The sequence below is a fragment of the Columba livia genome, chromosome 9, assembly GCF_036013475.1.
Source record: "Columba livia isolate bColLiv1 breed racing homer chromosome 9, bColLiv1.pat.W.v2, whole genome shotgun sequence".
NCBI classification, from domain to species: Eukaryota; Metazoa; Chordata; class Aves; order Columbiformes; family Columbidae; genus Columba; species Columba livia.
Window position 1 is genome coordinate 14,707,759 of NC_088610.1, and position 17,059 is coordinate 14,724,817.

The 17,059-nt window shown below is 40.3% G+C and overlaps 1 protein-coding gene across 2 annotated transcripts in view; it reads left to right on the plus strand.

The window, feature by feature from the left end:
• Positions 1 to 17,059, plus strand: part of PLOD2 (procollagen-lysine,2-oxoglutarate 5-dioxygenase 2) — a 51,711-nt gene that overhangs the window by 1,601 nt on the left and 33,051 nt on the right. For both annotated transcript variants that reach the window (XM_065073953.1, XM_065073951.1), the window contains exons 2-3: positions 14,619 to 14,710; positions 16,184 to 16,320. In XM_065073953.1, the coding sequence (XP_064930025.1) occupies positions 14,619 to 14,710; positions 16,184 to 16,320 (229 nt within the window). The remainder of the gene's footprint in view (positions 1 to 14,618; positions 14,711 to 16,183; positions 16,321 to 17,059) is intronic.

Genomic DNA, 17,059 nt, shown 5'->3' on the forward strand with positions numbered 1-17,059 from the left:
TGTGAGCGTTTCTGTTCAGCCTTCACTGTCCTGTGGAGGTGCAGCCTTCAGGGACATGCTTTGAGTAAAAAGTTGAGCTCCTATGCTTGTTGTCAGAGCAGTGAGATTGCAAATCAAGCTCCTTTAGAAATCAGTTATTACAATCACAGTTATGTTTTCTCAAACATATCCAAATAATACTTTTTTAAAGAGTTTGTGTATTTGTGGGATCTCAAGCTGATACAAGCTAATAGCTGGCATAGCAAGGATTTTTCTTTAATCCTGCTGGTGTTTGAAGGTGTGAAAAGCAAAGAGCACATAATCTAGACAGCACTGTATGATTCAGCATATCAAAACCAGACTGTTACGTTTGTATAAATAATAAAAATGGTGGTAAACAAATTACAGTACTAGAAAGCACTGATGCATTTCTATATAGATGTTTATACAGGAAGATCTTAATTATTTTTAATTTAAACATGAGTAGACTGAATTGTAGAAGGCTCTGCTGAATTGAAACCACTCCTTGAGTAGTTCTGTGACCCCAGACACTGCCTGCTGTGTTACTTGTTTTATTCCAGTTTCAACCCTTAAATGTTTTTTTTTCTGTGAGTCAGTGCTGTATGGCTTGAAGAGGGGCAGACCTTGCTATGTGTCCAGTTCTAGAAATTTGTTTTTTTTTAATTTCTAGTTTCTTGATACTTTGTACAACTCAGTGTAAAGCAGCAGGCCGGGACACAATTTGCCTGTCAGATTTTAAAGCGGTCCATTAGCACTGCATGCTTCAGAAATGAGCTGTAACAGGAGTGTTTGAAAACCACTGTCAAGCAGCATCATTGTTTCTTAATAGGACTTTACTGCTTTACTCAGAGAGGCTTAGAGAAGGGAACTGCCTGTTGTACAGCGGTGGTTACTTGAGCCATGAGCCGTCAGCCTGGCGGTGTGGCAAACTCTGTTTGCAGAAATCCCTCCTGTGCTCCCTTGCTGTGGGTTTATGTTTCAAGCAATCACTGTTGAGCTGGGAAACACTGACTGCTCTGTGGTGAAGATACAAAAGTTTCCGTGTTAAAACATTTCCATTGCACCATACTTGCTGCATGTATGTTGCTTATCATCTAATGCAGTCCCGGATGCGCAGAGAGCAAGTGGAAAAGGCATTTGTCATTGTGCTAGAAGCAGACAGAGCTCTTGGCAACAGATGTAAATAGTGTTCCCACCTAAAATGTTTTATTAATCAGCTGTTTGCATGGGAAATGGCTTTGCCACCTTTGAATCTGTTCCCCAGCGTGGCTGTGGGGACTTGGCCGGCTGGTGTGGGGCTGTGCTGAGTCACTGGGGCTGCAGGTTGTAAGAGCGGCAAACGGGCAGGTCTTGAGGTGGGTCCCATGTTTCGTTGCTGTCTGTATGTGCTCTCAAAATGTGAGGGGTGGGAGGGGGTTTGTCACAGAGATGGTCCCAGCCATGTGAGTAGCGTGCAGGCAGTCTGGCTGGCTGTGGGAGTGCTCTGGGGCAGAGGGCTTTGCTCTGCCACAGCATCTGTCAAATGCTGGTCACAAATGCTTCAAGTAATAATTGCCGACTGGGTCTAGCTGGGTGAGGACTCATCTGGAAGTACAGCAGGTACTGTTGCCATTTCTGATGAACTTTTTGGACTTAGCCAAAATGGGTTCTGTGAGTGTCAGTGAGCCGTCAATCGGCCTTTCTCTCTGAGGCACCTGTGGTGGAGGAGAGGTTTTGAAATAAATGGTGAATAACAAATGAAACAATGTATAGTGGGAGTGTTTGTGTGTTTGGAAATTAGCTGAAAGTAAGCAAATGTGGCGGTGGAGGTGCAAAGCAGCCAAGTTGTTCTTCTATCACATATTTTTCCCTTGGAAATACTCCCTGGAAAGACACCCAAAGTTGGCAGTCCAAGTTCTTCAGAGCACCTGGTTTAGATGCCGCACAGTGCCAGTCTCTGTTGTGAAATTAGAAAAAATACTGTAGAGTTTTTTTGGCCAGGCTTTTCTTTCTTTCCTTAGGTGGAGGGAATAATTAGGCTGTGGAGACAGACCGCCGTGGTGGATGTGACATTGCTTCTCTCTGCAACATGCAGTGGGGGTTGGAAAAGATCACTGTAACTTTTACTGTAACATGCGTTTCTATTTAAAACAAGAAAAAGTAAAACAGTTGTGATCTTTATCATCAGCATTTGATGCTGTAAATTGCAGTGTAAAGGTATAGTGGAATGACTGCCATGGTTATCTGAGACAGGGGGGTTTGTGTGAAACATGTTCCTGTTGAGGATCGAAACTAAGGGATGATTTCTCAGAGTTTTCTTTATGTTGGCGGCATAATTCTGGAGAGATGTGATTTATTGCGGAGTTCTTGGCTTTTTCCCTCACTGCTGCTTACCAAAGCAAAAGTGATTCAGTCTCTTTATGGGAAAGTGTTTAGTTTGTTGAATTAGCATTGTTACAATGTGTCATCCGAGCAGTATCTTTCCATTTGTGTAGAGCTGCTATTCTGGAATATAAATTACCTGACATGCTGCTCAAGTAAATTCCCTTGTTATGATAAGTAAGTATAAGTGCTTTTTTGTTTAATTTATAATGTCAATTTTTTATAGATTTAGGGGGACCAGCTGCAAGGGGAACAAGTTTGAAAGTGAAGAATGTTTTTGTTCCCTCTTAATTTAAACATAGAGCATGGTTCCCTCCAGCACAAAATACAACTTGACCAAACAGATCAGTATTAGGAATGTGCCTGTATGTGTGGGAATGCTGTAGCTCTAGAGAATAAGTGACACTTAGTCATCAACGAATACGTGCTTGCAAGCACAGCGTGATACCACAAGTGGCTTTAGGTGGTTTAATAGGACCACTTCTGGAGTATTTCCTCAAGGTCAATTCAGTTTTCAAAATATGGATTATATTGGTCATGAAGAGACTAAATATGTAAGGTTACTGTTTCATCCCAGATATCTTGTATGTCCAGAAACTAGAATTCCTTTTACAATTTGTAGGAGAAGGAAAAACAAACAAATGATAAGTCCACTAAAGAAACTGACTATATATTTTATTTGATGATCAGAGTAAGAGTAATCTGCCTTCTTCGTGTTCTCAATGTGTGTGTGTGCCTGTGTGCCTTTTCTTATATAATATTTTAATGATATTGATTCCAACTGAGCACACTAATAGTTGAAATATTTGATTATTGACAAATTATACAGTGTATACATATTTCATCATTTAATTCTGTTTCTGATTGAACTAAAATTAAAGATCCTGTGGATTACTATATAATTTCGATTAAAACACGTGACTTTTTGTAGTGGAGTACAAAATAATTACAGACCAATTTCCTTAATAGTTTAAGGCTAAACAGTAGAACTCTGCCTTATCTTAAAACATTGTATTCAAATTTATAGGACAATTGTGAATAAACCTCCTTTATTTTAGTGGTTGGTTCACCAGCTCTTATGGTCTGCCCTTTGAAAGTATTCCAGGGTTCCTACTTTGACAAGTTGCAAATCTGTTGATCTGTGGATTTTCTAATAAAATAGACATGGGAGAAAAAAGATGGCATGTGAATTCCTTTATGGTGGTAATATTAATTCTTGCAATGTAACTGCAAGTATGTTTTTAAAGCTGACGTATGCAGTATTTGTAACTAATGCAAACAAACTGTAAGGAAAAAAGACAGAAAAATGTTGAACAAAAATATGTTTGGCATTTAAGTGCCATTTCCCTGCGAGTTAATTCTGTACCTATGGATCTAAGTGTTAATGTACTGAATGAGCCCATTAGGGGCTCTCACTTAAATCAACTGTGCACAAAATAATCAGTATATGATAGAATTGCTTTTGTAATTTTTTCTTTTTTTTTTTTTTTTCTTTCCCTAAACAGTAAAAATGGATTGTTTACCTTTACTTTTGTAGTGCACATGAAACTGCAATACAGCAAAGTGTTTCCTTAGGCTGTCCTTGAAATCAGTTTACTAATTCTGTTTTATGTCATTGTAAAGCAATTGTACACACATCAGATCAGAACCGGGCCTGTAAACTGCATAACTGGGGTTGCTGTGTCAAGTGTTAGGTGTTAAAAGCATCTTTAAATATACATCACACATCACATGTCATGATGTTTTGTGTCAGAAGTAGGACATGAGTTTCTGGTGCTATTTCATGATTTGAAGGACTGAGTTGTTCAAGGCAGGGCACTACCTGTATCTCGCCAGTGTGGACGTTATGTTGCTTGTTCGCACAGGAACAGGATCTTTGAAAAGTATGGGTTTTTTTTCTCTTTCCAGGGTTACATGGCCTTGGCATCTGTTTGGGGAATTTTCCGTGTCCAGTATCTGGACATAGGGCCAGATGTGAAGCTGTAGGGCAGCTTTTTCAAAATAACTGACTAATCGGGGTGGTAGCATCCGCTGGCAACGTGAACCAGGGTGCAGGCATGAAGGACAGTTTCACATCTTCAGGATGGCTCCAGTTCCAGATCCAATTTCTCTTTGTTTTAAGCAAAGACTAGATCTAAGGAGAAATGGTTTTTGCTGAGTTTCATTGATGGATTGATTGATTAGGTGTTGGAAAATGGACTTTAACAATGCCTGGTGCTGTGTGTGACCGCTTCTGTTTAAACAGCTGGATTTGCTAAACAACAGCTTGAGAAGAAGCATGCTTTTCTCTAGATACATATTTATGAGGGAGACAGGGAAGGCAAAGCTACGAAAAGGCAGAAGCTGAGTAAACTTTCTCACTTGAACAGCTGATGTTAATTGTGTCCCACTCTCAGCTGCGTGGCCCGATGACAGTTTATGGCAGGGACAACCAATCACTGCATTCAGGCGAGACCCAGCCTGTGCCATGACTCTATCCGCTCCCACTCTCCAGCAGATTTTTGTGGTTTGATTGCTATCTGGGCACTAATAAACAGCTGTAACCTGATCTGTTCCCCACTTGTCAGGAAGTTAGGCAGCTCTTCTTGGAACAGTTGCTGAATGCATGGCAATGATGTCATTTACAAACAGTTGATTTTAATTTTTTTCTTATCTGGGAACTAAGGAACGTGTCTTTGCTTTACTACAGAATAAGTGATTCAGTAAGCAGAATCCCATCCAAGTCCACTGAAGCTGATGGAAAAACTCTTGACTACTGCTGCTTTTATCTGGTTTTGTTCAGCTGTGAAAATGAGAACATCTTGTGTTAGAATGAGTGTGGGCCTGAGCACCGGCCAGCATGGCACCCAGAACTGATGCGGGTGATTGATGGGTCCACATACTGGTCTTAATGAGCTCTTGTTGACCGTATATTCAATACTACCAAATTAAAAGAAAGTAAATTATGAGCTGGGACAGAGTCAGCTTTCAGATGTTTTCCGCAGTGAGTTGTGTATTAATATTGGGAATAACTGCTAATCCTTGTCTGAAAGTGTGTGTATATATGCATATACAGAAAATAGTTACAGAGATATAGTCTGTGGGTGGTGTTTTTTTATTTATTTTCTTTAGAACTGACTCTGTTGAACAGTTGGTCTTTTCCATGTAAACATTTTAGATGTTTTCTCTATGTGACATCAGAAATTGAGATAAAAGACAGGCAGTGAGCAGCAGCTCAGCAGACTTGCTGTTTGAGTCAATATGCATGGAAGAGGGAAATGCTGGTTCACATCCCTGTGGGCTGTGAATAAAAGCACAAAAGTTTTTTTGCATGAGAAATCTTTTGTGTTTTGATAACAAACTTGAGATGCTGAAATGCATAGTTGCTACAGCACTGTTCACCTCTTCATAAGTAGAATTACATTGCAGACGATGTTTAACTCTTGAATGACAGGTCTCTTTCTGAGTCTTAGAAAACTTCAGTTTGGATTCAGGTAGCAGAAAAGGAAAAGAAAATTTTAGTGTCCTGTCCAGGCAGGCATTATGTGTTAGCAAGTGCTAACCTAGCATAAATTATAAATGAGAAAATTCAGAGCAGCTCTTGCTTAATGTAAGCACAGATTTCTGCTAACTCAGCTTCTTTGTTCCTTTAAAACACATAAAAAGAGGGGGAATACTGTAACGGGCAAGATTTGCTGTGACTGAGGAAGTTGAAACAGTACCGACTATTCGAAAGTAACTGAAACTGGGAAATAATGGTTTGATATTTTCCCTAGACAGCTTCTGAAAACATTCTGTCTTTACTAGTTCTGTTCCCTGGCTCAGGATAGTGTTGCGAGTTTTGATACCAATAGTTACTGCTGTGTAACTTCAGCAAGGTCTACAAATAACTTGGAGGAGCACAGGAAGGATTATCCATGCACAATCCATGCATTGATTGATCCCTGATACCTATAAATGTCAGTTGTTGTCATAAACTGTTTGCATGGAGGCAGCAGTGATTTTTTTTTTTTTTTCTGCATGTTGCACCATTTTGAGGATGAGGTGGTAGCAGAGGCAATACCTGTGTGCCTACATGAGTTTTGCAATTACTCTGCTTATAACATCAAAAGACAGACTTCTGTTTACTTTAATACGTCTGGTTTAAAGTGGAGAAGGTACAAGTCTGCTAATAGCTAGCCATTGTATTTTTTCGGAAATTACATAAATAATGTTTGTGCTGCTCTTTGTATTTTGCAGTCAGACATGTATGTATTGAAGTGCAGTGATTAACAGGAGGTTTGTGATACAGAGGAACAGACCAAGCTTTCAAAAGAGGTCTGTACAGGAAGGTGGTTTCTTCAAAATCTGTTCTTTATTTGAAGCATTGGTTCTTAAAAATCCCTCTCACACGAGAATGTGTATTTGTATAGGAAATCAGTGTGTGGTATGTGGTTGGCAACTGGTGTCTGTTCCTAACTTGGTAGCTGTTAATTCAAATTTCATCTTTTATTTTAAATCTTATCACTTTCCAATCTTTCATGAGTTTTCCAAGCATATTTTGTCTCCCCTCCAAGGGTATTTTTTAACAGCAATCCATCCATGCTATTAAATTGCAGAGAATCCCGTCTTACAAGGTGGTCATGGCTAAGGTTAATGGGACTTTGAAGCCAGTCTGCCTCTCTGGGAAGTGATCAGCAGTGGGATGAGTGGAGACGTGCAGCAAAGTGTGCTGTGCAGAACAGGAGTTTACTGTATAGTATCAAGATCAGGTTAAAAAAAACCCCAGACCTTCCAAATTTGAAGTAGTATTGTTTATGCACCAGTCATCTTTCCCCCTCCTGCAGTCTAATGCATGTTTGTTTCCTAGGAACAGAACATGACCATGTTTGCTATTTCAGCACATTGTCATGTTTCTAAAAAATTCTGAGGGAAAAAAAACAGCTGTTGGATGGCTCTATCTTTTTCTTCTTTATGCCAAAATTTTTATTTGACTGGAAATTCTTCTGTTGGCTTATTACTTTCCTTGACCATATCTGCATCATATAAAGAGACACTGGACAGATATATATGTTTAAAGTTTGTGTTTTTCATGTTGCATTCTTAAGATTTTTGTTTGCTGCTGAGTTACATTAACCAAGTGTATGGATGTAGGTGTAACTTATAATCATTGCTTATGAGGGGTTTCTCCTGTCTCCAGCTGTTTGACATCTTTTCAGAGTATGCGGATTTTCAAAAGTTTTATTTTATGTAGAATCTTAAGTTTAGCCTATAACTCCTGTTTATAGGGGAAAAAAATCAATTTTCTTTTTGCAGAATCTGATACTGCCTTCTCGAGTGATAAGCAGAATATCATGTTGTGTTGGGATCTGGATTTTGGTAGTGCTCTTTGATGTTTCTTTTTTTAGTTGGCTTAACAGTTCCTTGAGTTTTGAACGTACCAAGTCCATATAAATAGGGAAGGGAAATTGCTTTTGGCATTGTTGGTGACCCTGTAGCTATCTGCAGAGCTTCAGCGTGGCTTGGAAGCATATGGAAGAATTGGTTTTAGTAAAGTCATCAAAACTGCTTGGGAAGAGAACTGGTTATCATGATGGTATTGACTGATTCTGTACACTATACCATGTAGCCCAATGATCCATTTCAGGTTTTTGAATGCTTTTTTAACTATTGTGAGCTTAAATCTTGTGCTGCATTGCCTTTAAAAGCTCTTTCACAGTTTTGCAATTAATTGGGAACTCAGACTGTTATGTTATTCAGTTTCATGGAGGAAACAGCAATTGAGCTTATAAATAAGACATTTTCCAACAGGATTTATATCAGCTTTTTTTTTTTTTTCAGATCTTCTATCATCTTGTTCAGAAGATATTGTGCAGTATTTTACATTTTCCGGGACATCTTCCAGAAGTGTAACTCATGTGTTAGAGAAATTACAGGATGTCAGTTGTATAGTAACACTGTTTTTCTGAATAGTGTTTAAAGTTTTGTTCTTCTGAAATTTACCAGTTTTATCATGCAGTTATTACAAACTCTAGATCTTGAATCCAAGTTATGGATCCTGCCTTCACATACTGTTAAGCTGACCCACACACAGCTCAACCTTTTATTTGCTAACTCATCTGTGACACTGGTATTATAACATGCTGGAAAGCACCCATCAGGAGCTTCTGGTGTGCAAGGAGCTACATGGAGGGCAGAGCAAAGGACTGCGATTTCTCCTCCAGGCACAGAAGTATTCCCCTTTTAGGGGAGCAAAGCAAATGGGGAGGTCAAGGAAACTATTAATGTTTTGTTTATAACTCAGTCTACCATAAAAGTCTCAGAACATGCATTTTGTTGGTGGAGTATGTGCTTTAGGTGAGGTGTGTGTGGCAGGAAAACAGAACTTGTTGAGGACAATTCCTCTAGGTTACCTTCTCATTACTGGCTGAGTACAGGAGTTAGAAGGGAAAGTGGCATGGCGATGTCAGGATTCACAAATTTGAGATGATTATACATGGGAAAGGTTGCCTGCCTTGGAAATAAACAGGCCTTTCCCCCTTTTTATTTTCTTTCTTCTTTTTTTAAAAAACAAACAAACAGTTAATCTGTGGAAACAATAAATAATAGGGGAAAGGCAATCAGAAGTCTTCAGTCAGTCAGGGCTGTTTTCTGCCACTCTGACAGCTACTTCTCAGTTCAGCATGCTTTTGAACATTCCTCATTACTATGCTCTTCAAGTGTGATGGGAGAAATCCAGGCTGAAAACTTTTTCAGTTGTTCAGTTGTATTGTGCTTTAATGTGTCTCTCCAATGACGGAGAAGCATGGTCCTGTGTAGCGTAAAGGCAAGTTAATCCAGTCTGTGGATCTCATCTCCTGAGATTTAATGGCATAATGTGGTAGCATGCACAGATGTCATTTGATCTTGACAGCCCAGTCCTGCTGTAGAGAACTCCATGGTACTTGAATCCAAGGATAAAATGGCAGTTCCCATGTGGCTGTGAGCAAAATCCTCATTTTTGGCTCCTCTGAAGCTACTGTACTAGTACCTGCAACCCCTGGTAGAAATTACGTAGTAATCCCTGTCAGTGTTCATTCAAGATAAATAAGAACGATGTGGGTGTGCAAGGAATAACTGCAGTCCTTTGCGTACAACCTTGCCAAGGTGCAAGAAGGGAGGTCACTGCTACTTCGAACAGACCTGCCATGGCAGTTCCTGGCTGAGACCTCACTAGACAATTCACTGAAGAAAAAGGCTCTCGTTTGTAGTTCTTATTTGAGGAAATAAATATTTATGGTGCAGTCAGATCTCTGATGATAGCAACACAAAAGATTGAGTGAAATACTGAGATGTTTTAATAAAACCTTCATTGGATTTCCTAATACGCTTCATGTGCTCTATTTGCAGTGTTGTCTTTCACAACTTGAGTGCTAAAGGGTTTCCTAATTTGCATGTAAAAATGAATTCTTTTTGTCATTGGATATACTTTTCTTGGCCAAACTCATGCTCTCTCAGGCTTGTTTTCAAAACAGAACAGCTGTTTTGCGAATGTAACTATCGGAAAGCTGTTTGGCATAATTGCACTCCAGCACCCTCTTACCTGGCATTATGCCCTTCAGTGATTTTTATTCATGCCTTCCCATTGAACTTTAGTATAGGGTTTGCATTTCCTTTTTACACAGACTGACTTTACTTGTGGAAATAAAAGCCAAGCCTGGTAATCCCCTGCAGTGACTGCCAAGATGCCTCTGGCAGGCTGCGTGCCGGGAGAGCCCAGCCCCGCCGGGCAGCCCGTACCCGCTGCGGCATCCCAGCGCCCTGTGGGTGGGGAGTGCTCTGCCCGCCTGCTGCTTCTTGGTTTCATAGATGTTTGCATTTTGAGGATACTGTTACTGTTTGTTGGAAAACATTACCGAGGGTTTGTGGATGGCTCGAGTCTATATGTAATGCCATACAATAGAGCTCCTTAGGGTAGGCACCTGGGTGGAGGGCAGGGCAGGGCTTTGTCCCAAAGTGGATGGTGGAGCCAGAACAGTGGTGAGCTGCAGCAAGAATTCATTGTGGGGTTTTTGTGAAGACTGAGAATTTTGTGGCTCGCTCTCTGGGGAGTACCGGGCCACAATGGTGACTTGGGGTCTGAGTAATTGCAGACAGCTTTCCGCTGCTGCGCTTGGGTCTTCATGGCACAGCTGGAGCCCTGAAGCAGGCACAGTGATGCTGCTGGGGACACTGGGCCAGTCGCTCAACCTCTGGGTGTGACATTTACGTGTGACAGCTGGTGGTCAGGGCTCTGGTGGTGTGCTGACCCTCCGCATCACAGGGCTCTCGTGTGGCCAAACCTGCTCCACACAGCAGGGATACTGTGGGTCACTGCAGCTAAAATGCTGAGTACATCCTGAAATGGAAACGGCACTTGGATAAGCTTACTCCCCTGGGGTCTGGGTAGTACTCGCAGTTACACTCTTGTGTGTTCATGAAAGTCATTTTGAATTTGTGTTACTAGGCCCAAATGGGACAGGTGTTCTGAGGGGCTGTTGTACCTAAATATAGCAAACAAGGAATATATTTTTTCAAAGTGAATGAACTTAAAAAGAAATCAGGAGAAGTATTTGGTGGTCAGAAGCATTCTCGTCATTAACTTCCACAGGAAGAAACAAATATCTCTCATGTTACGCTTAGTGGAACTCTGCCAGTAAAACTGGTTCAAGTTGTCACTTACATCTAAATAAAGTCACAGGAGACTACTGGATTTACATTTATATTTTTGCAGTGTCTTGCTATCTAGAAAAGAACGGTGCTTCTTTCCTAATTTGGTTAATAATGTCTGTAGTATGCCAAGGTAACTATCATTCGATACACTTTGTATTGTCTTTTCACACACACTATAGAAGAAAAAAGCATGTTTCTCTGTTCTTTGGTGAGACAGAGATTACTTTAAAAAAATCCACAAAAAACCAAACCCATAAAAAAGAAAAAAAACACCCCCCCAAAAAAAACCCCAAACAAACAAAACCCACAAAGAATAAATAGTCTAGAAGGAAACTTAAATTCTAAATGGACTCCATATGCTATAATTGTACTTCTGCTGCACTTAAAAATTATTTAAGTTCCACATGCACCTTAAATTCTGTGGTGTAGCAGAGACATGGAAATAAAGCCCTTTAAAGCTCTTCATCTGTAATTAAAAAAAAACCAACAACAAACATTGGCAAGTATGCTAAGAAGAAAACATTTCCAATGTGAATAATACCTTTATAAAAATAGGTTCCTGTTTGTTCTGTGACTGCTTGCAAACATGACTCAGGCAGCCAAATTCGATTGCTTCATTGGCTGTGAATTTAATACAGGTTCTCTTGCAGTTTCATGTCAATATAAACAGCGTTATTTGTCTGCTCAGCTTTCTCCATTTTATATAGCTCAGGTTGAAATCCCTTATGATTTGGCACCTCATTCTCTTTCTTCCTATTTCGCAAAACTCAAGTAACATACCAGGTTCCATAGTGAATCTTGAAATATGTGAACAATGTGAAGGTGGAGTTCCTGTGAGTTCTATTAAAAGAGAGTAACAATATCCCACAAAAGAATGGTTGATTATTATTTGCTTGCCAGACTGTACATGTATGTTGATTTAATACTTAGACTTAGTGACGGTGGGAGGAATCTGATGCAGTTCATATCTTGTCATCTACCTCATTTCGTCAAGTACAGATTTTTGAAATAGTTGCTATTAGCATTCCTCAGGAAGGGTTAGGTGTGAAACCAAATTCTGCAGTTATAGTCAGTGCTTGACCAGTCACCTAGGAAACTTTCAACAATGGATTCACTTGGCTTGGCAATGCAGTCTAGTACAATCAGGTTTTCCACTTCCCTCTAATTCGAAAATGCAGTGCTTAAACAAAAAATTGATCATAACCTAATCTGTTCCATAGAGAAAAATCCTATCCTCTGTCTTCCGTTCTGTTTTAGTCATAGTCTAAGATAAAATGTTCTCATTTATTCTGTGGTGACTCCTGTAGAATTACTTTAGATTGCATGACCTATGATGATTTTGAAGGTATCGAATTATAATTGCTGTTTTTATGTCTGTGAGTCAGTGCATCTGTGAACACATGGCACTCGAATCCTCTATGGAGGTCTTCCTGTGCTGCTGAGATGTGCTCATGGGATTTTCTTCTGATTCTTGTCTGCCAAAGACTGCTAGCACTTAAGTGAGAAAAAGATGGAGCAATTTATCTCCTAAAACTGTTTTCCCCCAAGTTTTGATTGTTCTAGTTGATTCAAGCATTTCAGGTATTTCCAGTTTTTTCTTTGCTGTGTGTTGTATCGCGGGAGTCTCAGTCTGGTTCAGCAGAGCCAGTAGTTCACATCTTCACTACTTCAGTTCTGTTGAGTGAAAGGAGCAAAAAAAACCCACCAGGGGTGGAGAAATCTGCAAATTGTACATATTGGGGAGGGCAAGTAGAAATGTTGTCTGTAGTTGAAGAACCTGGGCAGTGTCAGATAAAACCCAGAGGAGCCTTGCTCAAGGCACAGAAGGTCGTTTTTTGTGGAGTGGGTATTGGGCACATGGTGCTGTCAGTGCTTGAAGGTTACATCAGTTCAAGGAGTGCTGCGTAAGAGCAAGGTCACAAAATGGACTGTCTGTTTCAGAATGTGCAGAAACCCCATCCAGGTCAGGAAACCCCGTAAACTGAGACTGGTAGAAAAAGCAGAGAAAACATCACATAAGCTTGTCTTATCCTTGCTTTTGCTTATTCGCACTGTTATAGCTGCTGTTGAGGATGGACTGGCCAGACCACTGTCTGCTCTGGTAGGAATGTTCTTGGAAGTGACCTGTTGACTAGGGCTGAATCTAAGCCTTATTTCAGTGGAAAAAATATCAGTGACTCCTGAGACTGGTCTCCATGGTTTGTCTGCTGTGGCTATTTCAGACAGACTTGAATTTCATTAGAACAAGTGTTTTTATGTTACTCTGCAAACAGTCTGTGCTCCTACAGGTATTTTTGCTTGACTGAACAGAGGTGTACTTGAAGTACTCTGGTACTTTGCTGCAGGGCATTGCATGAGTAATTTGCAAGGTGCATTTCTTCTGCACAGTGGGAAGCAGATCGTCATCTTGTGTGTTAATTTCGCTGATGTCAAATACAACAAAATGGCAAGCAGTTATTGGTTTGAATATGCTCAGGGTGACATTTCAGGTGTCTGATGGCTACTAAGTCTGTGGTGGTGGACAAGGCTGAAGGGTTAATAGGGATGTTTTTCACAGCAGCCACTTCCAGCACATGTTACTGTGCTGGTGAAGATAAACCCAGAGGATGTTTTTTGGGAAAGTGATGAAACAACAGGCACTGTGTCTGGAATGCTCATTAGAGGTGATTATTTTTACTTTCTTGTAAGGATTGATCTCATAGGCTCTATTTAGAGGGCAGTTGTTGCTTGAACTTGGACCAAACTGGGGAACTGCAATGAGCTCTGGTGTGCAGGCTGGTTTGATTAAATACTGGATGTTAGATAGGGGGAGTGTCTGTCTCATAGCTTTGAATTATGTACCTTGATTATGCAGCATATTGCATAGGGGTGCTGAATGCTGTTCAGTAGTTTAATCAGGAAGCTGTTTAGTGGGAATTCATGGCCTCATTTGAACTGTGTCAGAATCCCTGGGATATGAAAAGGAAATTGGTTGCACGGTCATTTACCTGTAATGTAGTAAGAGGACAAAATTAGCATTGCTATAATTTACAGAGGCTCTGAGTAAAAACACCAACAAAAAAAATCAAACAAAACCCTTGATCTTTCTTTTTCTGCCCAAGGACTTAAAAGCACTAAATGCTGCTTGTTGGGGTCCTGGTTGACTGTCTTCCATGGTTTGGGTTTTTGCCCTATTTGCGTGAAGAATATGAACCATTTTCAGGGGAGTTACTGATGTTGGGTGAAGTTCTCTGGTACCATTCAGTTCTGTGGTAAGAGGTCACAGGATTAGCTCAGACTGAAAAGTAGTAAGTTATTTTTGTTTTAACGAGTCCTTCCTGTCCAGTAGTCATACCAGCTTTTTTTTTTATGTCTTGAGCTAGTTGTTTACTGGCTAGACAGATTTGTTTGCTTCTTCTTCTTGAGGATAATTTTAAATACAGCACCCTTGTCCTTGTTCTTGTTGGATAATCTCTCATGCCTGTAATATGACAGTGTATTTGCCTCCTCTCTTTGAATGAGATTCAGGGAAGTCATAAAGCCCCCCGATCCAGTGTCGTTCAGTGCATTTTTTGTTATAAACTGTGGCTTGAAAACATATTAATACATTTTCCTTTTTTCTCCTTCAGATAAACTACTAGTTTTTACTGTAGCAACTAAAGAAACTGATGGCTTTCACCGTTTCATGCAAACTGCAAAGCACTTCAACTACACAGTAAAGGTATCGTATGTTTTCCAAGCAAATATTCATACTATACAACCTTTATTTGGAAATAGTGTGGTAGTGACTAAAATTGCGTTAGCTTCCTTGCATGCTGTAACAAAGTAAAATGATTATAGAGCTTGGGGTCAGGCAGGGCAGTTACATGGCCCTGCTACTTACCTGCTTGACCCCCTCTGAACAACCATGGGAGGAGGCTTCTTCCACTGCCTAGGAACTGTTGTGATCCACATCCTCAGTCACTTGCAGGTTTTGTCATGATTCATCATACAGCCTCATTTTCCTGTGTGACTGATTTTGTTTGCATGAATACTTGTGGAAGTGGCGCTGCACTCAAGAGAGCTTCGGATGTCTTCCTCCTCCTTAAACAAGGCTGGATCCCAGCTGTGGGGAAGGAGGGAGGGTCACAACTGAAAGTTTCACTATGTTTCCCAGGAACCTGTAATTCTCTGAGAGGACAAAACATTTCTATCATTTTTGCCAGCTTTTTCTGCCTTGCTCCATGTCTCTCTATGTCACGTACTGAGGTTGGCCTCCGTCTGACCTTGGGAAAAAGGGAGGGCACTAACGTTCTTCTAAACTTTCCCCACAAATGGCTTCTGCAAGAGAAAATCCAGGAATTCAGATGGCATTATGAAATTTTTCTGCTTACTTACCACAGTGTCTACACTATAAATAGGAAATTATTTGGGTCTCTGAAGTTTGACTTCTACCACTGAATCTGGAAGACAGAGAGAACCTTTCCTAATATGATAATGCTGTATTAAAGCAACTGAGAAGTCTGAGCTCTGGATACATCTATTAGCTCTGCAGATTTGTCCAAAACACTATTCTTTCAGGTTTTATAAGTTTCAAAAACATTATGTTCAAAACCCACAAAAAGTTTCAGGGCTTTTTTTCTTTTTTTTGAGATGTAATTTGATATAGTGCTTGGCTAGGGAGGAGTTTTACTTAGCTGACTGTAGCAGCTAGCAGTACATTGAGGAACCTATCCTTCCCTTGTACAGAAGTGTTCTGGAGGGATTTCAGAAAGCCTGGAGCTTGCAATTTGTTTTAGCAATACCCTGATCCACCAAGGTCTCTTATACTTACAGTTCCTAAAGTGATTATATTCACTTTTAAAGGTCTCATTCAGAATGTTTTCCTAATACAAATTTTGAAACAATTATTAGCTTTCTTTTTTTGCCCTTTTTTTTTTTTTTTTTCTTCTGAAGGAGGCACATTTGAATAAATGGTGGTAGAAGGCAATTTTCCAATTCTTATTTGGTTAAGAAATGTGTCTCTCATGTTTTTGCAATGATGTCATTGTGATGAATGCTGCTTCAGACATGGAAAACTTATGATGCTGGAAATGCTGGCTTGTTATGCTTTAATGTGTTGCTTCTGCTTTAACATCTGTTTTCAATAAGGGTCTGCTTTAAAAAGCCTCTTGGTTTTGGGTACTAGCAAAAAGTGGGTTTTTTCTTATTCCAGGTACTAGGAAAAGGTGAAGAGTGGAAAGGTGGTGAGCTGCCTAACTCGATTGGTGGAGGGCAGAAAGTTCGACTGCTAAAAGAAGGCATAGAAAGCTATGCTGATCAAGAGGACTTGGTTGTAATGTTTGTTGAATGGTGAGCAAACCTGTCTTGTTGCCTTTACAGTTTAGTCTGGGTAGGCATGCAAAAGTGACATGCTGTTGTGACATGCTGAAAATTGTATGCTGCTTTTCTCCCTTGCTGTTTATTTGAGAGATTGTGCTTCCATTTTTCTTCATTCATAAAAACACTAGATTGCTCTTGGAGCAATCCTTTTTGATGAATTTACAGATGTGAGAGTTGTTCATAGTTCTGCTGCCTCAAGGGGGTGAAAAAATGTTACTGGGAGCTGACGGGCTTTTAGGCAAGCATTTGTCCTCTCCCTGTTCAGCTGTGCTGGACGTGGCAGGACGTGGCTGTGGGCTGGGAGTGTGGAATGGGGGAGAGCAAAAGCAGCTCCAGAAATAAAGTGGCCAGCAGGGACCAGAGCATGATCTTGTTCCATTGAAATAACAGTGGTACGGAGGAAGCTGGAGATGGGCCCCTGAGGAAAGCACTTAAGAGAACTTCTTTTACATGTTAGAGAACTGAAACGAGAAGCTTGGTGCCAGATATGCTTCTGATGCTTGTGCTGTCTCTACGACAGAAGGATGGAGAGACAATGCTGCTGCAGGTGCCAGATTATAGCTAGCAAGCCAGTTGATGACCAAGCTTTATAATGGAAACTTATTACACTGAATATTTTCTTTGTATGGTTAATTGACAGTAAAAATAACAAAAGAGTTTGGAGGTGCACGTTCTGTTTTTGAATTTTATTGACTTGATCAGTTTTGCA